Below are 25157 nucleotides of genomic sequence, written 5' to 3' on the forward strand. Positions count from 1 at the left end.
TCCTCCTGCCACAGCTTGGCGCCTGGAAACGGCTGCTGCTGCTGCTGCTGCTGCTGAAGCACAGACAAAGCACCAAGCAGCGCCGCGTGGAGAAGGAGGATTCAAAGTGCTACAGAGCACTGCTGCGTCCCAGAGGCTCGGGACTCTCTGCACGGCGCTGCTGGGCACCGACCCGGCAAGCCGCCTCCTCCTCCTCCTGCCGCGGCTCAGCCTCATGAACGTGAGCTCAGCAGCGGCTCAGCCTCACGAACATGCAACTCTGAGGCTTTACGCACTTCTCCTAAAACGGACACCCGCTGCCTCACGCTGCACAGGATATGCTTTTTGCCCCTGGGTCCCTTCACGCTCTTTTCTGCCGCTGAATCAAGGCGGTGACCCCCCCCTTCCCTTCCCTTTCTTTCTTCCTCTCTCTCGTTCTTATTCTTTCTTTCCCTCTCCTTCCTTCCTTCTTTATCTCTGTCTTCTCTCCCTCTTTCTTTTTCTTTCCTTCTTTATTCCTTCTTTCCTACTCTTCTTTCTCTCACCTCTTTCCTTCCTCTCTCCCTCCTGCTCCCTCCTTCCTTCCTTTTCCTTCCTTCCTTCCTTCCTTCTGTCCTTCCCATCTTTCTTCCTCTCCCTCATTCTTATTCTTTCTTTCCCTCTACTTCCTTCCTTCTTTCTCCCTTTCCGTCTTCTCTCCCTCTTTCTTTTTCTTTCCTTGTTTATTCCCTTCCTTATTTCCTACTCTTCTTTCTCTCCCCTCTTTCCTTCCTTCCTCTCTCCCTCCCACTCCCTCTTTTCTTCCTTCCTTCCTCCCTCCCTCCCACCCCTCCTTCCTTCCTCCCTCCCCTCCCCTCCCTCTCCCTCTCCTCAGAAACATAGGATGCTGCTTTATACTTCTGGCCCTTAAACCCTGGAACCAGGAGAGTAGCTCCAGTGAGTCAACCTCAGCCAGTCCCTTTGGTGAAGGGTGGTGGCTCACTGGCAAAACATCTGTCCTGCATGCAGAAGGACCCCAGCATCTCCAGGTACTAGTAGCTCTGCAAAGGTCCTGCATGAAACCCTAGCGAGCCTCCACCACCCAGTGCAGTTACCAAAAATCATTTTTCAATAAATTGTACAATAATTGTACATTTGAATATCTACTTGCCATTATTCTGACTATGTTTCTGCTTTCAGAGCTAGTTATTACTTACATTATTACAAAAAACAGTAATAATTGAATGCAGTGACAATAATTTAAGATAATAAAGAGTGGACACATAGTCATACAGATACAACTGGCCCTTTGAGGGTGACCAAACTGCTGATGCGGCCCCCGATGAATTTGAGTTTGACACCCCTGATCTAGGCATAGCAAAATATTATAGCTGTCTTTTACAAAATGGAATGAAAAATATCCACTTCTCAGATTCTGCTCACCTTATAATAACATGTGATTCCACAACATATGGGGAATCAAGGCTGGGAAAGGCCACTTTAATAGCTTTAGGGTGGGCACCGGGGGGGGGGGGGAGTCACCCTGCACAATATGTATGCAAGATGCATCTTCCCAGAATGTTGTGTAACCTACACACAAAGGGCTGTGTGTCAAGAATAACATAGTTCTAGTTACAGGTAGGTAGCCATGTTGGTCTGACATAGTCGAAACAAAATAAAAAAAATCCTTCCAGTAGCACCTTAGAGACCAACTAAGTTTGTCATTGGCATGCGCTTTCGTGTAGCGTGTATGCACACGAAAGCTCATACCAATGACAAACTTAGTTGGTCTCTAAGGTGCTACTGGAAAGAATAACTTAGAAAACTAGATGTATCAATCTGGTGGTGTCTCTGATAACAGCACATTGACGGGGAAACAGAATTATCCTATTGTTTCTCAAAGCAAATGTGTTTGTCTCTTCCCATCAGGGGATTAAATTCCTGAATTATTACAATGCAGTATTACAAAAACCTATACAACTCCAGATCCTACAAAACTGCTGTCACCTTGCTACCTCACAAGTCTATTCAAGCCAGACAAAGGAGAAAATAGCAATCACTCTTTGCAAACAGCTTATCAACACAAGGCATTATCCAAAACAGAAAAACCCTCAAGTAATTATAGAAAGCATGAATGATGCAGAGCCAGGAGTAAAAGAGCAGCAGGAGAGACATTCTCTGATCTGTGCTTCCAGGGAGCTTCCTACTACCCAGCTGCCTGCCTTCTTTTGTCTTCAATACAGCAACAAGCCAGCCTCTGCCCACTTGCGAAGAACAATTCACAGGGAAAGTACAAAATAACGTGCTTTTCAGTCCCACAAGGCTTGTTAGGCTTAAAAATAGATATCTTCTGTAAAAAGCTGCCAGTTATCAAGCAGAAAATTATTCTTAAGGAACGAGTTTTCATCCAAGCTTGGCCAGGTAACTTTGTCTTGTTTCTTTCTAACAACCTCAAGGCAACAAGCAGCAAGTCTGTGGTTTTCAAACGTGTTCCAGAGAACCCTTAATTACCTTACACTAGGAAAGAGAAAACGGGATGCGGGTGGCGCTGTGGGTTAAACCACAGAGCCTAGTGCTTGCCAATCAGAAGGTTGGCGGTTCAAATCGCCGCGATGGGGTGAGCTCCCGTTGTTCGGTCCCTGCTCCTGCCAACCTAGCAGTTTGAAAGCACGTCAAAGTGCAAGTAGATAAATAGGTACCGCTCTGGCGGGAAGGTAAGCGGCGTTTTCGTGCGTTGCTCTGGTTTGTCAGAAAGCAGCTTAGTCATACTGGCCACATGACCTGGAAGCTGTGGATAAACGCTGGCTCCTTCGGCCAGTAAAGCAAGATGAGCACCGCAACCCCAGAGTTGCTCGCGACATTCATAGTTCTTCTACACACACTTTTGCTTCTGGCATGCCGCCCTCCCCCACCCCTCCCAAAATAAATTAGAATTACGAATATCGTGCATTTTCCTCCTCTAGATTTAGTTACATCTCGTTCGGTCCCCTGCGCAATCCCTGCCTCCTTGCTCTATCGCAAGGCAGTAAAATACTGTAATAAATGGCAGAAATCCCGTCCGCGTGACTAAAGCGAGAAACTAAAGGCAATGTCTGCTCTGAAGGCTCCTGAGCATGCTCAGAAGAGAACGAAGGTGGGTTAAGCAACAGCAGTTTCCGTTGCCTTAGTACGCGGAAAAGAATCAGCCGGGAGCCCTGACTAATCTTTCTTAGGATCCCCCCCTCCCCCCAACACAAACTCCAAACTGAACTATCATTTGGGGGGCGGCGGAACCAATCTTCTTCAGCTGAGGGGGTACACCGGAACAGTCGGGGAGCAGGATTGGTGGTGCGCCAACTAACGGAGATCGCTTCCTTCCTTAGTTCTCCGTAGGTACTTTTCCCTGACCTGTCGGCCGCTCTGGCACCCGGTCCGCCCCCACTTTGTTTCCTTCACAGCCATGCAGCCCTACATGGTCAACATCAAGCTGTCGGCCCGGACCCTCACCGGGGCGCTCAACCCGCAGAACCGAGGGGCGGCCGACTGGTGAGTGGGGGAAGCGGCGAGGGGGTGGACCGGGGAGGAGGCGGGCAGAGGAGGGTAGGCCACCCAGGCCGGCAGGTGACGGAGAGAGTGTCGTTATAGCTCCGCGCGACCTACGAGAGAGAGAGAGAGAGCTATGCGGGAGGTGGCAGCCCCATCTCTCATGCTGGAGCCCCGTAGACTTTCAGCGAGGCTTACAGTACTCTCGAGTAGGCGTGCATACGGTCGCAGTGTATGGGCGTGAGTGAGGCGCCTAAGACCGACCAGCCTTATGGCTCTAATGTGTGAGGGGTTTTTAGGGGCAAAGGATCCAGTGTTTCCCTGAGGCGTGTAAGCTGGTAGGGGACAGCAAACTTTTTTAGCAGGGGGCTTGTCCACTGTCCCTCAGACTTTGTGGGGGGCCGGACGATATTTTGGAAAAAAATATGAACAAATTCCTATGCCCCACAAATAACCCAGAGATGCATTTTAAATAAAAGGACACATTCAACTCATGTAAAAACATACTGACTGTCCGCGGGCTGGATTTAGAAGGCGATTGGGCCGCATCCGGCCCCGGGGCCTTAGTTTGGAGACCCTGTGCTTGAGTGAAGTTCACAGTGTGAAGTTCACAGAACCTTCAAGCAGAGCTGTGTAACGCAAACTATTGTTAAAGCCTCTTTGGGGTTATAGTGCAAGTGTGTGTGTGTGTGTGTGTGTGTGTGTATGGAATGTGTGTGGGTTGACATGTATGTAACAGTTTGACTTCTCTGCCGAAGGCATGCTCTTACAAGGTCCCACAATACAGATGAAGAAAAGGATGACAGGTGTAGTGCACAATGATGGGAGCAGGCAGCGTCATAGGCATGAGCTTTGGCAACTGGGTTGGTTTTAATCAAGTGTAGGGACCACGAAACTTGAGCTGGTTTGGTTGGCATCTTTCTATCTTGGGAGACGATGGAAGAGTGTGCCTTCGGGGGTTAAAGTCGAACTCGAGAGTTACAGCGCTTGCTGTGGCTGTAGAGACCCATACAGGAGAGGCATGTTTTGTTGCAGCTGGGGCAGCCTGTCCCGATTAAGCTGAAGTGAAAGCTGGGTGTAAAACACTTAAGGGGTTACGAGCGGAGGCATTTAAGGTAGGGTAGAAATAAAAGCACAAGACTTACTTTGCTGGAAAACTGAAGGGAAAAGTCTCCTGCAGTTGGTAAATATAACAATTTGGGGGTTCTTTTTATGTGTAGGAGTGGTTGCCAAAATATTTTTTCAGTTCTCTAGTGATTCAGCTAGAGCAGGCACCCCCAAACTGCGGCCCTCCAGATGTTTTGGCCTACAATTCCCATGATCCCTAGCTAACAGGACCAGTGGTCGGGGAAGATGGGAATTGTAGTCCAAAACATCTGGAGGGCCGAAGTTTGGGGATGCCTGAGCTAGAGAGTTGCTTTCACATACCCCCTTTTTTGGACTGGAGGATGGTTTGAGATATTCAGTGACTATAACTTTGGATCTAATTTATTTCCATAATTTATATACCACTTAACACCAGTCTCCAAGCAGTGCACAGTAAGGCTGAGTAGTTTAATCATGCATTTCATATGTTTTGGCTTTGTTTTTGTTCTACGGCTTACCAAAATTATGTTTCTGTGTCTGACAGTATGATTACTATTTTCTAGGGGCTGGCAAGGGTTGATTGCATATGGATGCCATTCTCTCGTTCTGGTTATTGATTCCAAGACTGCCCAGACCCTACAGGTTTTGGAAAGGCACAAAGCTAACGTTGTCAAGGTAAGTTAATAACAAATATCTTTGAAACATTGTAACCTGTTTAATGTAAAAATCAGGTAAGAGAAAATAATCAAACACCAACCCTATCATGTTTAGGTAGTAATTGCATTTGTTTTCATAATGCTGTTTCAGTTGTAAGAAGTAACAAGTGTATTGCTATCTAACCTAATGCTCAACATTTTGTGGCTACAGAGTATATTCAATCTTCACTGGACTCTTGTGGGGGGAGGTGCTTGTTATGTTGTTTTAAAAGTTTGTTGTACTTCTCCACATCTTGGTGGTCCTCATCATACTTTGGTTTAATTTCTGTCAACACTTACCGCTTGAGTTCACTGTCAGAGAGAGTGCTGTTAATTTGAAATTTGTTAATTTCAAATTGCCATATAAGAATATTGGTGGTATTAGATTTGTTTGCGCCATGGGATTTATTTACTCTTCCCAATTCATTTATTACTTGCTATACCACCTCATGTTACAGATCTGTAAGTTGCATATAATAGTATTAGTCTCAGGTTCTAATTTCTTCAGTTCCATTATTTATTTATTTATTTATATTAAATTTATATACATGCCTTCATTTGTAGATCTCAGGGTGGTTCATAACATAAAAATACAGTACAATATAAAAATACAATTGGTTAAAAATAGTATTTCATGCTTCTATTTATGTTACAAATATCTCTGAATGTTACTTATCTTCCTATGTTTAGGTTAAATGGGCTAAGGAAAACTACCATCACAATATTGGATCCCCTTATTCTTTGCGCTTGGCTTCTGCTGATGCCACTGGAAAGATCATTGTTTGGGATGTTGCTACAGGAGCTGCTCGCTGTGAAATACAAGAGCACACAAAACCCATTCAAGGTAAAGAAACGTGTGTGTGTGTGTGTGTGTGTTACACCATCTTGCAGTAATAAATGGATTTGCTAGCTAAAAGAAGAAAGTTAAGAACAAGAAGTAGTCAATCTGTATGCTTCCATTTACATTCAAGTAATTCCTGCATGTGTGTTCCTTCTTGCATGGAAGACATAGTTCATATACCTGCCTGTTTTAAAGCATTTAATTTGCTTTGCTGCTGGAACTTTTGAATAGGATTGTACTGTAAGTATATCTGTTAGGAAAGTCCAGAGGCCCAGGATGGTGAGAAGTTTAGAAACCGAATCCTGTGAGGAATGGTTGAAAGAGCTGAGTGGGTTTATTAAGAGGAGACAAGATAGTGGTCTTCTGAATATCTGAAGGGCTCTCATGCAGAAGATGGAGCAGGCTTGTTATCTGCTGCTCCAGAGCACAGGTCTGCAATTAATGGGTGCAAAGTGCATGAAAGCAGATTTTAGTTGAACATTAGTAAAAACTTTCTAAAAGAAAGATTTGGTTTAACAGTGCAGCAGGCTGCCACAAGAGGTTGAAGCCTCTCTTGTTTAAATGAAACTTGGAGCAGCCACCTATCAGGGAGCCTGTGGTTGCATCCTGCAGTGCAGATCCTACATTGAGAGAGGGAAATGGGATTAGATGATTTCTAAGATCCCTTCCAACTCTATCATGCAATGGTAAATCCTTGCATTTCAAGGTCATAACTCTCTCCTCATCTCAGCTCATCTGGGCATAACAATCTCTCCCCTTAGTTTTCTGTACCCACTACCCCCTCTCACATTCTCCATGGTCTTACAGCTTCCCTTGGTTTATTTGTCCCATATTGACTTACTGTCTCATAGTGCTGACAAAGTCTAATAAATATAAATGACCCTCAATTTATTGTGTGGTTTATACATTTTGAAAAATGTGTTTATTTCAGTGTTCTGTTGCTCCTATCTATTTCTATCAGTGCCATAGGGAAAGGGTTTAAAACCTGCAGAGTTGGGCTTATATAGACTTTCCAGCCTTGTTAAATATGACAAACAATGCCCCATTGTTCAAGGCTACCCTAAACTTGTTTCTGGAGAAGGCCACTCCTTCGCTAGGCAACAGTGAATTAGTTCAGCAGCTGCATTTCAGCTTGTGGTACAGGTTGTATAACTGCTGATTTGCATCCATAACCAACAAACTACACTATCACTGAAGCTTGCGTACCCAGCCTTGTTGATATTTTTTGCTTCATCACAATACCTGGCATGTGGGGGAGGCAATTTGGGATCTTACATGTGAAAAGTAACAGGTATCTTGAAATGAGCCTGTGATAATTTCTCTTGATGCCAGCAAAACAATATTGGAGAAGACTGATAATGATAGAGACTAACTTGCATAAATGAAACATTGTATGGAGTCATAGCTCAGTGGCTGAGCCCCTGTAAAAGGTCTTCATGTCATCTCTATCTTTTTCTTCAACCCTTTGGTACCATGTAATTGATCTAAGATGGGTTTGGTTTAAAATCCAATAAAGGTATTTATAGCAACCCTGCCAGATTTTTCATTATCAAATAGCACTAATTGCTCAATTTAATATCTTTCAGTAAAAGGCAGTAATAATATACAGGGATTCCCCTTTAAATTGTGGACGGTGGCATCTTGAGCAAAAAGAAAATACTGTATTCAACATTTTCTCTCTCAACCCCCCCCCCATTAATGCCCTCTAATGTCTCTCAGTTCTCTTGTGGCACTCCGCTCGCTCTCCCCCTTCCAACTTTCCAGGAAGCTGTGCATCTCCTGCTGTGTATACTACTACCCACATTCCTCATTATCATCACAGTTATAGATGTCTTTTATTCCTGAAGTAAAATTCACAGCATCTTGGTGAGATTTAATTTCCAACATGGGCTTTCATGAATAATTGATAGTTTGCTTGCCAAGTCGTCTCATAAAACTTTTCATGTACCATAATGACCCAAAGATTTTTTCCCCTTTACTGCATTGCTAAAAAGCTGGTGAAGTTACGTGAAATCTGTGTTGATTGCTTCTGATGATGATGTGGAAAAGGAAATGGTCACAATGCATAACTTAACTATTCAATGCTGAATACTTTTACTGTTTAATTGCTGAGAAGGTTTTGTTGTTATTTAATTCTGATGTTTCTCTGCGGGCACATTCAGATAAGTAATCTATAAAGCTGCCCACATATGTAAGGTAATCTTTAATGCATCCCTCAATTGTTGGCAACATAAAAATGAAAGCATTGTAATTCCCTTCCAATTATTATTCACATTCTCTTCAGAATTCATTTTTCTTAGATGTCATTTTTACTTACTAATTTTAGCTTCCTCTGCCACAGATAAGGAATAGTTTAAAATGAGAACAATGATAAATAGATTACTATTTCCCACTGATGGAGGTGGCTGATGCCCACATCATTTTGTGGCCCTGTCTCCTTTTTTGCTCTGTTTTAGAAGTGGCAGCCCATTTGTATTATGCCACACACCAAATTGCAGCAAAATTGTGTCGTGCAACATATCCAACTGCAGCTTTTTTTCTGCCTGGCACCCCATAACATTTTCTCAAAACTCCAAATGTGCCCATTGGTCCCAAATGGTTGGCAACCTCTGACGTAAAGCTTAGTTTTGTGTAGACTTAGGTATTATTTTAAATTGCTTCAGGACTTTCCTAGTGAAAAGTGATGTTACAGTATAATCCTAAGGTTTAGATTTAATAGATTTGAAAGTGCCATTTGAAGATCTTTATTGCTAGCTGATGGGCAAAGAAATAAAATCTATACCCATTATGTCAGATATTCTGTCCTGGAACAGTTATTGATCTGAGCCTTTGTGATCCTAGCTGTAAAAAAAGGGGGGGGGGGGAGACTTCATGATTTGCTGAAACAGCTTGCTGTTTAAAAAGTGCAATTGAATCATGCATTCTCTTCATAATAATAATAATTTATTATTTATACCCTGCCCATCTGGTTGGGTTTCCCAGCCACTCTGGGTGACTTCCGACAAAACAGTAAAATACAGTAAAATACAATAATCTATTAAACCACAGAGCCTAGAGCTTGCTGATCGGAAGATCAGCGGTTCGAATCCCCGCAACAGGGTGAACTCTCGTTGTTCGGTCCCTGCTCCTGCCAACCTAGCAGTTTAAAAGCATGTCAAACTGCAACTAGATAAATAGGTACCGCTCTGGCGGGAAGGTAAACAGCGTTTCTGTGCGCTGCTCTGGTTCGCCAGAAGCGGCTTAGTCATGCTGGCCACATGACCTGGAAGCTGTACGCTGGCTCCCTCGGCCAATAATGTGAGATGAACGCCGCAACCCCAGAGTCGGTCACGACTGGACCTAATGGTCAGGGGTCCCTTTACTTTTACCTTTTATTAAACATTAAAAGCTTCCCTAAACACAGCTGCCTTCAGATGTCTCCTAAAAGTCTGTAGTTGTTGTTCTCTTTGACATCTGGTGGGAGGGTGTTCCACAGGGCAGGTGCCACTACCGAGAAGACCCTCTGCCTAGTTCCCCGTAACTTGGCTTTTCACAGCGAGGGAACCGCCAGAAGGCCCTCGGCACTGGACCTCAGTGTCCGGGCAGAAATTAGTGGCAGGTTTTGGGTTTATATTTCAGTTTCCATGCTTACCTGTGAAATACAGAATGTGTATTAATTGGTTGCCTTTAATCAGGTCTTCATTCATCTCTGTTTCCCATGGGGTGGATGGCTAAAATTATTCCACCAGAAATTTTTGTTCATTTAACATTTAGAAGCCACTTACTAGAACAAAAGACCTCTAAGTGGTTTACAATTTTCTTGGAAGTACAAAAGAAACATCACATAGCACCTGCAAAAGTGCTAGTTTCACAGACCTAAGGGCTTAAATGTGTATACATTGGATCAAGTAAAGAGGTCTCAAACTGTTGATGGATTTATATACTAATAAATAGCACCTTGAATTTGGCCCAGTAACACATTGGCAGCCAGTGCATATCTCTGAGCAGGGTGTTGTATTATGTTTGGGTCTCCTGTCAGTGGAGAATACTACAGCGTGATTTGGATTGCTGATTGTAGCTTTGATGTAGCTTTGAAGTAATGCACCATTGATGTCACCTGTGCCTGAACTACCAAAGTCACCGTAGCCAGAATTTTTCCTGTTGTAATTAATTCATTCATAACCATGAAAGTTGCAAATACAGCATTAGGTAACGTTGGCAGCTTCAAAGTTTTTAGCTAAACTTTGCTAAATACAAGTAAATAAGCATGCTTGGAAAAATATTTCCAATGTACCCTGAAAATTTTCTGCATTTTCTGCAGGACAAAATACTTTGGTTGAAGAATAACAAGTCCTCTGTTTGCATGTGGAAACAAGCAATTGTGTACGCCTAATGGGCTGCTTGCTTGAAGCCAGCTCAGATCTCTCAAAATATTGTGTTAACACCATGTTGTTACAGTAGCTATGTTTTCAGTTTTTATTTTCAAACTAATCTTCTTGTCCAGTTAACAAAGGGAAAATGCCATTTACACTTGCACACATATGTGGGTTTGGCTCAGGATTCCTTAACTGCTGGTTTTTACTAGCTTCAGTCTCTTTTGATGTCAAGCTCTAACCATGTTACAAATGCCATGTTCTGTCACTGATTACAAATGTTTTGGGATTTCCTTGGGCCAGATACATTGGAATGGGTAGGGAGCAGGATTGGGCTGAGTTGTGGGAGCTCTTGGGACTATGAGTGGGTATGAGGACAGAGGTGCTGGCTCTGCATGGCTCTCGTTACAATTCTGGTTTCAGTTTTTCTTTAATAAACAGATTTTTAAATCAATAATGAGAGCTCTAGCTTTATGTTTTACTGATGCCATATTCTGATGTTTGCCTCAGAAACCTAGAAGATGAAAAAGGGAGCTGTTATTTTTAGTTCCAAGGTTGACTGACTGTTTTCATCTCTCTCTCCCCTTTCCTTTCCGTTCCTTTCCTTTTACTTTTTGACAGACATGCAGTGGCTGTGGAATCAGGATGCCTCTCGAGATCTTCTCCTTGCAGTTCACCCACCAAATTACATAGTGTTATGGAATGCAGATACTGGCACAAAACTCTGGAAGAAAAGTTATGCAGAAAACATCCTTTCTTTTTCGTTCGATCCCTTTGATCCTTCAAATTTGACATGTGAGTTCTGTTTTAGGAAAGTATGTTACCTTTTTGTCCTACAGGACTGGATACTGCTGTGATACAAAATCTTGCTGTTAGATTGTAACATGTGCCACAGAGGCTTAAAAATAGAACATGAGAACTGAGAATGAACAACATTGGACAGTTTCATTAACCTTGTGTTATTTTAGAGGTAGGTTTGTGGGGAAATGAATCCGAATGGTCAAATAAGATTGTGAAGGGAAGTCATGAATTAGTTGATTACAAAGTTTGCCTCAAGTCCAAGTTGTGGAGAGTGAAATTGTAGCTCTTGTTACAATGCATATACAGCTTTATCATGCCTTTGGGGTGTAATACTTAGAAACGAGGAAATAGCTTCTGTCAGTGTTTTGAAAAAATATGCCAAAGCTTCTGACCTGCTTTGCCTGGCACAAAAGACTCCACGAAGAGTGTCCTTGCAGAGTATATTCTGCTTTTATTCTTAAAAGCCTCCAACTGCAGAACGACAGACATCAACACCACCAGCTTTCTCCAACCAACCAACCAATGTACCCAACCAACCAACAAACACCACTAACATATATACAGGTACAATACAATTAGGTGAAAGGTTGCATGAGTCATCGCAGACTGCTGACTCATGCTGACTCAGCTTCCCCAGCATTAAAGAAACAGCGGCCAATTTTTAGCCGTGACACCCCTTCTGTTTCTTTAAATGCAAAAACTCCAACAGAAAAACAAAACATACATATACTATATACATAAACCCAGTTTTGTCATCAATTCCCTATGACATGTTGCTGGCAAAGGCTTGGTAAACAAATCAGCAATATTATCTTGTGATTGACAATACTCCAGTTTGATTAACCCATTCTGTACACAATCTCTAACATTTGCATAACGGATGGCAATATGTTTTGATGCGGATTTCATTATTTCCGAGCCCGCTAGTGCAATGCATGATTGACTATCTTCATACACTTGGATAGGCAAATCTATTTTACAATCTAGATCTTTTAGTATCTGTATAAACCACATGATTTCATTGCATGCTAGCGACAGGCTCCCATATTCTGCGTCACAGGATGAAGTTGCTACAAATCCTTGTTTCTTGGACCGCCATCCAATTATGGAATTGGCAAACATCACAACCATTCCACTTGTAGATTTTCTGGTAGTTACGCAGCTCCCCCAGTCTGCATCAACAAATACTTCTAGCCTCTCATCTTGTGTACTAGATATCTTTAAACATACACTTGCTGTCCCCTTTAGATATCGGATAAGCCTTTTCAAACCACACCAATCAACAGTACTGGGTTTAGATACACGTTGGCTCAGAACATTTGTAGCACATGCAATGTCTGGCCTTGACCACTGGCTTAAATACAGCAGTGATCCTATTTTTGAGTGATACAACTCAGGCTGATCAAATTCATCATCACACACTATCTTTGTGAAATCTGGTATCATGGGAGTTTGAACTGGTTTGCAGTTTTCCATACCAAACTGCTCTATCAAATGATTAATTTTCTCTTTCTGGCTCAATAGGAAGCTTCCATCAGCTTCTCGCCTTACTTCTACTCCCAAGTAATTGCTTACAGGCCCCAAGGCTTTAAGCTTAAACCTCTTTTCCAGCTGACTAGTGAGCTTTTGGATTTCATCTGTGGAACTCCCTGCTACAAGCAAATCATCTACAAAGACTAAGAGCATTAGATATTTGTCGCCTGTCCCCTTGGTGTACAGGCATGGATCAGCCACACTCTTTTTAAAACCTAGTTTTACAAGGGCTTCATTTAAACATTGGTTCCAACATCTTCCACTTTGTTTGAGTCCATAAACAGCCTTTTTTAAACGCCACACTGCACCATTCTTCTCTTCAAAACCTGGGGGTTGTTTCATTAACACTTCATGGTCTAAATTTGCATGCAAATATGCAGCATCAACATCAAAATGGTGGACTGCTAGTTTTCTTACAGCAGCAATGGAAAGCATTAAACGAAAAGTTTCACTCCTTAAAGTGGGAGAAAACACTTCGTCATAGCTCTCCCCTTTAATCTGAGTGAACCCTCTGGCTACTAATCTGGCTCTGAAACGTGGCTCCCCCGATGCAAGGGTTTTTCTTTTGTAGACCCACTTGCATGACACCACTCTGCCACCAGGTGGCGGCACTATGACCTCAAACACTTTGTTTCGTTTAAAAGAGTCCATTTCTTCTTTCATAGCTTGTTGCCACAAAGCACGTTCCCCAGGGGGTAAGTTTAAGACTTCATCATAACTTTGTGGCTCTATACAATTCATATTACATGCTCTCACTCCTAGGGTCAAACGCTGAGGAGGTACACCCTTGTTTGAACGCTGAGAACGTCTAGGCAAAACTACTTCTTCCTGCTCACTTATCTCTGGCTCTTCTTCCTCTACCTCTGGAGAAGAAGTATCATCTATTGCCACATCTTTTGGGGAAACCTGTGCCTCCTCCTCATCCTGCTCCTGTGTTGCCAATGGCTGAGAAGAAGCCTCCTCTCTTACTTGCAGGGGCAGTAGGCAATCTGGATTCGCGTGGATCATGGTCCACCTGTCCTGGTCAGCGAAGTCTGCACTTCGTGACAAAACCACGCGTCCTGGGCGTAAATTGAAACGCCACCCTTTGCCATAGGACTGATATCCCACAAAACGCAGTCTCTGTGCTCTAGCACCCCCTTTTTGGCGCTGAGCTTTGGGGATATTTACATGTGCCCAAGAACCCCAATTATGGAGCATTGTCCACTCTGGTTCTTTCCCAAACAACACACGATAAGGAATATCCTTTATAGAGCTAGACCAGGTTCTATTAATCAGGAAGTTCGCTGTGAGCAAAGCTTCACCCCACAGCCTATGGTTGTGACCTAATCCTGCATCCACTAGCAGACAGTCCTTTACTGATTGTATTACAGCCCCACGTCTTTCACACAGACCATTTTCTGCAGGACTATAAGGGTTAGTTAAACGATGAGTGATCCCCTTACGTCTCAACCATGCCCCAAACTGTTTATTCAAAAACTCCCCGCCCCTATCTGTTTGCAACTGCACAACAGGGCGATTGAAGAGCCTTTCAGCTTGGGCAACCCATTCTCTGAATGTGGGGAAACACTCTGACTTCTGTTTTAGCAAAAACAGCCAACTAAAACGTGATTTATCATCTATCACCAGAAAAGCGTATCTGGCGCCCCCTTCAGTCTTCTGTGGAAAAGGGCCTATCACGTCACAATGGACAAGTTCTAAAACCTCTTTAGATACTCTGTCACTTTTAGAAGCCACAGGCATCCTCTTATATTTGGCCATTTTGCATACATTGCAGTCTAAAAAACAGTTACAGCTTTTTACTTTTAGGTTCTTGCACACCTTTTGCATCTCTGAAAGCACATGAAAATTTGCATGACCCAGTTTCCTATGTAGTTCATGTATACACCCCTTATGAACTGGCAAATTCTCTTGAACCACCTGGGCTGCTTTAACAGGCTTGTCTTGCATTACATACAACCCATTTTCTGTCTTTGCATGGCCACATACCTGAGTTCCATTCTTTATCAGACAACCATCCTGCGTGAACTCAACACTATACCCTGCTTTAATCAAACAACTTACAGACAGTAAACAATAGTCCAAACTGCTTACATACAGAGTTTCTGGCATAGTAGTGTTCAAACACTGCAGGAAACATGTTCCCTGGCCATTAATCTTGCTTTTATGACCATCAGCAAGATAGATAGAGTCTTTTCCATCGACTGGCTTTCCCAGGGTCTTAAAGTCCTTCCGTTTGTTGCAGATTATGCTGCTGCTGCCAGAGTCCAGCAACCACGTTCCTCGGGGTATCTTCCTCTCCTCTCGAGAAAATGCAGAAACAAACTGAGCAGAACACGTGTTCTTCTTCCCCTTCTGCTTACGTTTCTGTGTCGATTGCTGTCTCTGCTCCACGTCATCTCCTGGAAGTCTTGCCCTGCATTGACGCTGGAGATGCCCTGGTTGGTTGCATCTAAAGCACCTCCTCACTGCCATGGCCAAGTCCAAATCTTGACTTTGCTCCTTTGGCAGATTCTGCTGCTGGCCCCCTCGGCTGTAACTCCTCCTCTCTTGGAGTTCAGCCTGTCTATCTGACCTTCTCTCTGCTTCCTCGGTCAATCTTCCAACCACATACTCAAGGGTCAGATCTCGGGGACGCATACTCTCCATGCTGTTAATCACGGGCATCCAGCTATCAGGCAAACTCGAAAGAATAATGTATGTTTGATCAGTTTCATCATAACGCTTACCTCTCTGCTGTAGTTGTAGAAACAGAGATTTCAGCGTTTGAAGATGAGTTGTCAAACTCTCACCTTCTTTCATAACAGTCCTGAACAGCCTTCTGGTCAGAGAAATTATAGTTCCAGCAGTTTCTCTGACATGCACTGCCCTTAATAAATTCCAGCACTCAAACGCTGTGCTGGCATTTGCAACATGCAGTAATTGGGAGTTGTTCAAACACAGCATAATTTGGGTACGAGCCCTTTCATCCAGTCGTTTTTTATCAGCAGAGTCCCATCTTGAAACCTCAGTCTCAACACAGTCCCATAGTCCATCTCTCCTTAGCAATAACTCCATTCTTATTGACCAACTCAGCCAGTTGCTTTCTGAGAGAAGTTCAAAAGGAATGCCTCCCCCAATATTTACAACTTGGGAAGACTGGAAATCTGCCATCTCTGCTGGTGCTTGCTGAGCCCCTTCAGAAGGGCCTCCAGCAATCTCTCCAGACTCTCTCTTTAGAGTCCGACTGGATGATCCTGGCTGGCACTCACCGGCTTCTAGCTGCTGCCTCTGTTGACCCTCAGGTTCCACCTGGCTCTGCAACCAATGTAGCCGCTCTGTGAGTCACCTGCGGTCCTGTAGTGAGTCAAGCTGCTCCAGTAGCCCATGCTGGGTGCCTTCTTGCCGCTCCAGCGTCGCTGCAGACAGTTACAGCTTGTCACGACTGGCTCAATACACCACCAGGACTCACCAGCTCCCTGCTGAGATGCTATTAGTCGTTTTGCACTCTGCACATGCTCAGAAACACTGGGCCCATAACCTGTCAGTGTTTTGAAAAAATATGCCAAAGCTTCTGACCTGCTTTGCCTGGCACAAAAGACTCCACGAAGAGTGTCCTTGCAGAGTATATTCTGCTTTTATTCTTAAAAGCCTCCAACTGCAGAACGACAGACATCAACACCACCAGCTTTCTCCAACCAACCAACCAATGTACCCAACCAACCAACAAACACCACTAACATATATACAGGTACAATACAATTAGGTGAAAGGTTGCATGAGTCATCGCAGACTGCTGACTCATGCTGACTCAGCTTCCCCAGCATTAAAGAAACAGCGGCCAATTTTTAGCCGTGACAGCTTCTGTGTATTACATGTGAAGAAATACATAGCTTGGCATGTTAGCTCAGAAGATGATCCAATTAAATTCACTGAAGTTGCTTTCGGGTGAGTTGATGACACAACCTTGATGGCAGAAAGTGGGGAGGAATTAAAGTACCTTATAATGAGGGTGAAAGAGGAGAGCGCAAAATATGGTCTGAAGCGCAACATCAAAAAAACCAAGATCATGGCCACTGGTCCCTTCACCTCTTGGCAAATAGAAGGGGAAGAAATGGAGGCAGTGAGAGATTTTACTTTCTTGGGTTCCATGATCACTGCAGATGGTGACAGCAGTCACAAAATTAAAAGACGCCTGCTTCTTGGGAGAAAAGCAATGACAAACCTAGACAGCATCTTAAAAAGCAGACATCACCTTGCCGACAAAGGTCCGTATAGTTAAAACTATGGTACTGATGTATGGAAATGAGAGCTGGACCATAAAGAAGGCTGATCGCTGAAGAATTGATGCTTTTGAATTATGGTGCCGGAGGAGACTCTTGAGAGTCCCATGGACTGCAAGAAGATCAAACCTATTCATTCTGAAGGAAATCAGCCCTGAGTGCTCACTGGAAGGACAGATCCTGAAGCTGAGGCTCCATTACTTTGGCCACCTCATGGGAAGAGAAGACTCCCTGGAAAAGACCCTGATGTTGGGTACAAGTAGAAGGGGATGACAGAGGACGAGATGGTTGGACAGTGTTCTTGAAGCTACGAATATGAGTTTGACCAAACTGCGGAAGGCAGTGGAAGACAGGAGTGCCTGGCGTGCTCTGGTCCACGGGGTCAAGAAGAGTCGGACATGACTAAACGACTAAACAACAAAATATAAAGTGTTGCATATAAGAATTGGCAGCATTTTCCAACCTGATTCCTTGTACTACAAGTCCCCTTAGTCTCAGCAAGCATGGCCAGTGGTCAGAGATTATGGGAATTGTGGTCCAAAACACCTTGAACGTGCCTGGTTGGGGAGATTGCTTTGAGATAACACAATATAGTTGAGGAGCTGCGAGTAGGTGAAAGTTAGTGTAGGGCAACTGTGTCTGCCAGTAACCTTACATAATTTTTTAAAGGGTTAAACTTCTATGGCCTCAAATAAGAATGGGTCATCTATCACTCTTTTCCACAAGGACTTTGATCAGTTTGCCATGTATTTCAGCATTCGTAAAATTTGTCACCACTTTTCATTCCAGAAGTAAATTGAAAAGTGAAATGCTACCATCAAATTTCTCCTCATATTTTACAGTAATAACTGTCTCTTTTCTTGGTGCAGTGCTTACAAGTGAGGGAATAGTGTTCATTTCGGACTTCTCTCCTTCCAAGGCTCCTGTCAGTTCAGGGAAAAAGGTTTACATTTCCAGCCCTCGTTCTAGTCCTGTTCATAACAAGCTGGTATCTGCTGCAGGGGCTAAAAAGGCCCTGGACAAAGTAAAAATTCTCATCACTAATGAAAAACCAAGGTAAGTCTTAAGCATGCGTTTTATACTGTGTTCACAAGACTTGTTCTATATAGATAAACCTCTATAATATCTACAGTGCAAGGCATGTTGATCTGGCCAATCAAGGATGGGATAGGGTAAGACCAGTGTTCCATTTTTGTCCTTGAGACCTGGGATTGCTGTCAGTTTCAAGCCATATATGGCTGTGAAATATCAGGCTTTCAAAATGAGATATTTCCTTTATCCATGTAGACACGGTTACTTACCAATTTTCCCTTTGTGACTTAAGTAATCTTGCTTCAAAAAAGTTTATTTACTTTTTCACTTTTGAAACAAGATTGCTGCCAACTGGAGCAGACTTCTGCTTGTGTAACCAGCACAACGAGCTTGTGCAATCCAACCTGTGTACCCTTGAAATCTGCTCCAGTTATTCAGGGCATCATTTGGAGAAAATTTTCGGGGCATGTTTGAGACTGCTTGCGGGGTGAGGAGAGGAAAGCGAGGTCCCAATGCACAAATGTGCTCATGCAGCATTGGACTCCTCCCAGAAGGAAGCAGTGAGTAAATTTCTACTCCAATAAGTGATAATTGGGTCAGCTATACCAATAGGTAAGGGAAGGCAGCTCATCTTAAGTTTCAGATTTTGGAGTACCATTGCAGGGCAGAAAATGATAAGTTATTTGGTTTTTTAATATTCTTTTTGCCATTTGAGGGTAGTCTTACATAGAGTTTTTTGTTTGTCTTGGCCACTAGGGCTGTTTCTGAACAAAAATGACATTATATCCATGGTTCCCAACATGGGGCACACGCCCCACAGGGGGGCAATTTGATTTTAAGGGGGGCAATTTGAGAATGAGTTATTAACAGTTAATGGCCTTTTAGGCTGCCTCCACATGAGTAGGAGTTCACTTTTTGAATAATAATAATTATATGCCACCGGGGGGGGGGGGATCAGGATTTTAGAGATGCTTAGGTGAGGCATGGCCCAAAAAAGGTTGGGAACCACTGCATTATATTCAGTGAATAAGCCAGTTGGACCTTTCAATGCTTTCTTTGAATGGACTGTTAACTACTGCGTGCATTTTCAAGCACTGGAATTCATGGATAAGTTCCAAGGAATTGGATTCTGAAAAAAGCAGCACCCTGAATCATCATCTCATGAAAAAAATGAGGGTGCATGATAATTGTCATTATAAACTGCTGAGAATAAAAAATTCAGTAATGCAATAAGAACATTTGAAGGGAGGGATGGGTAGTTCCCAGTATTTTTGTTGTTGGTTGGTTGTATTTGTTGTAGCATAAAAAATAAGTCAATATCAATTGCTTCAGAATTGATCTGTTTGTTCACATGTGTTGGTATTTCTACATGGTTGGGCATTTGAGAATGATCACAGGGAGGAAATGTGGTAAAAATGGCTTGCTGATTATGTAGTCTGCTGGAAAGCTCTCCTGTGAAAAGCCCTGTTTAAAATGTGTGGTCTTGTGGGTCTTGGACATGTCTATTGGTGTGTAAATGTAGGGGGGATATCTATGTTGATTTTTTAAATATAACCATCTATTAAACCATTTTGATAATTTTTCTGCAAACAATCAAACATTAAGCTCCATATGGCACAATTTTCCTTCTTTGTTGCTGTATTTCATCCTGAATACCTTTAAATGTGTCAGTAATTGTTTTAACAAATTCATCAGACTATATTGTGAATCAGTGCTGAATGCAACATGTTAATGTTGGTAAGATCAATACTTTAATGAGAGCTTTACATTTTAAACAATAGGCTTGATGGCGTCTCATTTTGCAGTTCTTTGTGAAATGTGATCTTGTGTCAACTGGAAGGGCATGAAAAGCCTCGAACTATTTACATTTCCTCCTTGTCAAAAAGGAAACTAGTGGGGCAGCTGCCATTTCTTTGTTGCCCAGTAATGATAGAAGTATTTTTGGTGATGACTTGCACATGCCCTTAAGAATTATGGGTCTTACCCAAGTTTCATCGATTTCAGTGGGACAAGTATAATTAACTTTGTCTGAATTGGAGCCTTTTATTAGGATTAGACAGATGTAAGTGCTTGCCCTGGGACGCAGGTGGCACTGTGGGTTAAACCACAGAGCCTAGGGCTTGCCGATCAGAAGGTTGGTGGTTCGAATCCCTGCGATGGGGTAAGCTCCCATTGCTTGGTCCCTGCTCCTGCCAATCTAGCAGTTCGAAAGCATGTCAAAGTGCAAGTAGATAAATAGGTACCGCTCCAGCGGGAAGGTAAACGGCGTTTCCGTGCACTGGTCTGGTTCGCCAGAAGCGGCTTAGTCATGCTGGCCACATGACCTGGAAGCTGTACGCCGGCTCCCTCGGCCAATAATGCGAGATGAGCGCCGCAACCCCAGAGTCGGTCACGACTGGACCTAATGGTCAGGGGTCCCTTTACCTTTAAGTGCTTGCCGTATTCCATGTCCCTCTCAAATTGCTTTAAATGGGTAAAATGCAGGTATGAATAAGCTGGAAAGGCTGAAATATTATAAATAAATGTAATATAATGGTGGTGAATTTCCATTTTTCTTTTGCTCTTCTCTGTAATCAGGGGTGGGAGAAGAGGGCATTGAAAATGACAGGTGGGTTATTGTAGCTAAAAACTAAAGGGGTGTGATGGTGGTGGTTGTAAACCCATGTAGGGAGCCTGGATTTATGTACTCCCTGTACTATGTTTCCAAAGGCACATTTGTCACAGTTTACATGTTAAGGTTTATACTTAAAACTTAAGTGTGTACTTGAATATACGGTAACCTGTAAGATTGTTCTCACTATCCAACCAATATGTCTGCTCAATTAATGAAAGAACCCTCTTTTTCTTGGCCCTGGCAAAACTCTTTAAAAAAATGCTTACTGCTTCCCTTAGTAACTAATGTAATGACTTTGCTGTTCTTAAGAACATGGAGAGATGCTGCTTCTATAGTTGCATGATTAATTATTGATGAGAGAAGCATCTGAGATGGGCTTGGTAGCTGTTTGCAAAGCTTGATTACATATAGCTGTTTCATTTGATCATGGATTGCATTTTGGGTATTGGAACACTTGAAAACCTAGTCCCTTTGCAATGAAATGTATTTTAATAAGACTTATTTATGATGTGTCTAGTGCTGAATCAGTAACACTGAATGACTGCCTTCAGCTATCCTACCTGCCTTCCAAGCGAAACTACATGTTGTTACTCTACCCAAGAGAAATCTTGATTCTTGACCTTGAAGTAAACCAGACAGTAGGTGTGATAGCAATTGAAAGAACAGGAGTGCCTTTCCTCCAGGTAATAAATCCATCTTGCCATTGTGCATGCCTTCGTTTTCATTTTATCTTTAGATTTCCATTCTGCCCTGTATTTGGCCAAAGCTGTAGATGACACAAGAGACAAAACACTTTAATTTGCAGGCTAAATGCAGCCCTGTGCTAAATAAGCTTGTTTCTTCCACAAAGCATTTCCCAAAGGTTTTATTGAGACTTACCAGTAGTGCCTTGGCTCACTTGCTCTGTTTCCTTATGGAATACAGATGTTTCTGTTGATACATTGGATGTGTGAAATAATCATCCAATACAAAAGTTGTGAGTCAGTGGGGAACATGAAAGCAGAGGTTGATTGGTAAAAAAACTAAACTAACCTTGAAGGGGCATTGCAACTGACAGCTATAACCTTGAGATCACTTTTGCCTCCTTGTTAGCACTATTCCAGAATAATTGTTGACAATTTGATGGATGTGAGCTGTTGAGGATTGTGGTCACAAAATGGAGAATAGAACATAAGGCTGTAATCCAAATCATTGAACTCAATAGGACTTACTGTACTTCCAAGTAGGCATTGCTTGGCTTTGCAAAAAGTGTGTGTGTGTGTGTAGTGTGTGTGTGTATATGTGTGTGTATGTATGTATGTATGTATATATATATATATATATATATATATATATATATATATATATATATATATATTCCACAAATACAATAAGCAGTTCCTGGGTTTTTATTGTGAGTTTGGATGCTGGTAGTCTTGCAGTCAATGTGTAGTGAAAAGCAGTAAGGTATGAGAAAATTAAGAGTCTGACATGACCAATGATTCAGCTCTTTAGTGTCTGTTAGAAAATTCCATCTAACAGATGGCATTATAAAAATTACTAAAGTGGAAACAACCCCATAGTGAAAAGAAATAGCATGTTATACTTGTGTAGAAGTTTCCTCCAACAAAGGCACAAGCTTATTTGAACATCTGTTTCAGCTTGGTTAGGCAGTTAAGTCATGTCTGAAGCCTTATCTGAGCTGCCTTGATCTTTTAGAATATTTTATTTATGTGAGCTAAAAAGAAATAATGCTAAGCTTTATAGCTTTTGTCTGAAACTAAAATGTGTGTGTTTGCTCACTTATGTGGAAGGCTTGCATTTATGGCTGCTAAGATGGTGCTATTTTGAATGTATTCATAAAAAATAAAATTCCCCTTCATGTGATTATGACATCAGAGGTTAATAAACCTTTTAAGAAAAGGTTTCTCATTTTAAGAAAAAATTAAAACCTGAATGATTCCATTGATACCAAAACTCATGTGTATTAGGACAGAGTAGCTGAAATCCCCATTATAATTAAACAATAATATTGTTTTAACTAAATAATAATAAATAACTATAATCAGCTTTCAAGACATCTGAAAAATCGTTCATTGCAAAGCTGCATGTAATTGGGTGTCCTGTCAGACATTTTATTTTTTTTAATCTCATTCCCTAGTCTTTCTCTGCTGTGCTCGGTATGGGGGAACAGCTGAAGCTGTCTTTGCAAGAGCGGGTTGGATAGAGCCTCTCACCTGATGTTTAAAGAAGTGGTGTACCTGCTGGTTGTCATATAATGTGCAGTTTTCTTAAACTGAATGTACTCACTATACATATATACCCAAGGTTTTCTATGCAAATTCTAAGGTGTGGCGGTGCTGAGTTAAAGTTCTCCTATCCAAGTTCTGTAGGCGGTGTTAAACTAAGTTATTGCATGAGCAGAACAACTTCATCTTGTACAATGGCAATTTAGCCCTTCTTCACTCCCTCTGTGTACCCTGTGCTGCCCCCAAATCCTGTCCAGAGGGTGGAGGGAGCCTCAGATCAGATTTAGGGTTATGTGGGTGGAGGAGAAGGGGGAAATGTCCTGTTGTGCAATCTGAAGTGCTGCTTGTGCACTTATTTAGATGAGTACTGCCCACTGCTGTTTCCAGGGAAATTGCCCACTGTGATCACCCGTAATCATTCTAACTTTATATGATGTTAAGTGTGCATTTACTCTAAGCAGTAACTTAATTATTAGCATTAATAATTAACATTTCAAGTCATTTGTTTTTGGCAAGTAACCTGCCAGACTACCCTGTGACATGTACAAGTGTGTGTATAATTGGGGGAAATGGACTGACAGATTTCTGTTTGTCTAATAAAATAGTAGGCTTTTTTAAAAAAATGAGTCCCATCCTATTCCATAGTGAATAATGGGGCAATAAACTTTTAGCATGTTTGAGATATCTGTAACAAGTGCTTCTCTTGTTTATCTGATTTGTGCAGGTTTATTAATATTGAGGGTATGATTTCAATAGAAACATGAAGAATAATATTAAACTTGGGGGTTCTTGTTTGTTTGTTTAGGTAATCCCATGTTTTCAGCGTGATGGGTTGTTTTGCCTGCATGAAAATGGCTGTATAACTTTGAGAGTTCGCAGATCTGTTGGTTGCATAAACAGTACATTAAATGACGATCCAGGTGAGCAAACTACTCTAGTCTACTGAACTAGGTATCTAGCATTTGAAGTTACAAATTCAATGTTACAACCAAAATTTGCATTTATTCTTATTAAAACTTTGGCCATCAATTTTCCTAGCTGTATCATCTCCAGCGTAGTAAATACCTTGAAGATATTCAATTACATAAGTCAAATAAAATCCCTCCATCAAGCCCAATGCTGAGATGGAGATGAGTGCAATACTAACTTTGGCCTTGCATTCCACTGGCAAATATAGCTGTGTTGACCAGCAATATATGTAGCACTCACACTGAAATAGGTTAGTGATCCCTGGCACAGATTCATTAAAATAGACTTGAACAGGGTATGGAAGACATAAAGCTGTAGATGTGACAAATGTACCCTGTACCCTCACATTCCAAAGGTCTTTTTAGTAATCAGTTAACAGGTAAAGGTAAAGGACCCCTGACAGTTAAGTCCAGTCATGAATGACTCTGGGGTTGCGGCGCTCATCTCGCTTTGCTGGCCGAGGGAGCTGACGTTTGTCAACAGTTTTTCTGGGTCATGTGGCCAGCATGACTAAGCCGCTTCTGGCGAAACCAGAGCAGCGTATGGAAACGGCGTTTACCTTCCCACTGGAGTGGTACCTATTTATCTACTTGCACTTTGACGTGCTTTCGAACTGCTAGGTTGGCTGGGACCGAGCAACGGGAGCTCACCCCATCGCGGGGATTCGAACTGCCAATCGGAGACCTTCCGATCAGCAAGCTCTAGGCTCAGTGGTTTAGACCACAGCACCACCCACATCTCTAGTTACTATGTCTTTATTATGTAAATTTTCCAGTGCACGGAGCTGCCTCTATTTCAAATCTCCCAGTTTATCTTGTGTATCTCAATATTATAAAAAATACTGTCCATTTCTATAATACTATAGATATAACAGTGGTAACCAGCAGAATTAGCACAAGAGCCTGGCGGTTGCTACATTTGACTGAAAGCTGTGCATATCTGCTATCTCATGTTTTGACATTTGCAGAACCTGACCCCATTCAGGAGCTGGTCTATGACTTACGAAGTCAGTGTGATGCCATCAGAGTTACCAAGACCGTTCGCCCCTTCACTATGGTGTGCTGTCCTGTGAATGAAAATTCTGCAGCTCTCATAGTCAGTGATGGTAGAGTAATGATATGGGAGCTGAAGTCCACCATTTCAGGCCGAAGTCAACGGACTAGGTAACCTTACTGAATGTTCAGGTTTTTTTAATTAGTAGTTTAAACACAAGAAATATATTGACTTGACTATGCTGCTTCATTTCTAATGTTTATAACCATGT

The 25157-nt window shown here is 42.4% G+C and overlaps 1 protein-coding gene across 2 annotated transcripts in view; it reads left to right on the plus strand.

The window, feature by feature from the left end:
* Positions 1 to 3095: 3095 nt before the first annotated feature.
* Positions 3096 to 25157, plus strand: part of WDR11 (WD repeat domain 11) — a 68190-nt gene continuing 46128 nt past the window's right edge. Inside the window, exons 1-8 of one of the 2 annotated variants that reach the window (XM_035137577.2) lie at positions 3096 to 3483; positions 5130 to 5241; positions 5952 to 6105; positions 11076 to 11249; positions 17920 to 18106; positions 21214 to 21379; positions 23730 to 23844; positions 24861 to 25056. In XM_035137577.2, coding sequence (XP_034993468.2) covers positions 3398 to 3483; positions 5130 to 5241; positions 5952 to 6105; positions 11076 to 11249; positions 17920 to 18106; positions 21214 to 21379; positions 23730 to 23844; positions 24861 to 25056 — 1190 coding nt within the window. In that variant the 5' untranslated portion in view covers positions 3096 to 3397. The remainder of the gene's footprint in view (positions 3484 to 5129; positions 5242 to 5951; positions 6106 to 11075; positions 11250 to 17919; positions 18107 to 21213; positions 21380 to 23729; positions 23845 to 24860; positions 25057 to 25157) is intronic. The other variant, XM_035137578.2, reaches the window with a different exon arrangement.

The sequence above is a fragment of the Zootoca vivipara genome, chromosome 5, assembly GCF_963506605.1.
Source record: "Zootoca vivipara chromosome 5, rZooViv1.1, whole genome shotgun sequence".
NCBI classification, from domain to species: Eukaryota; Metazoa; Chordata; class Lepidosauria; order Squamata; family Lacertidae; genus Zootoca; species Zootoca vivipara.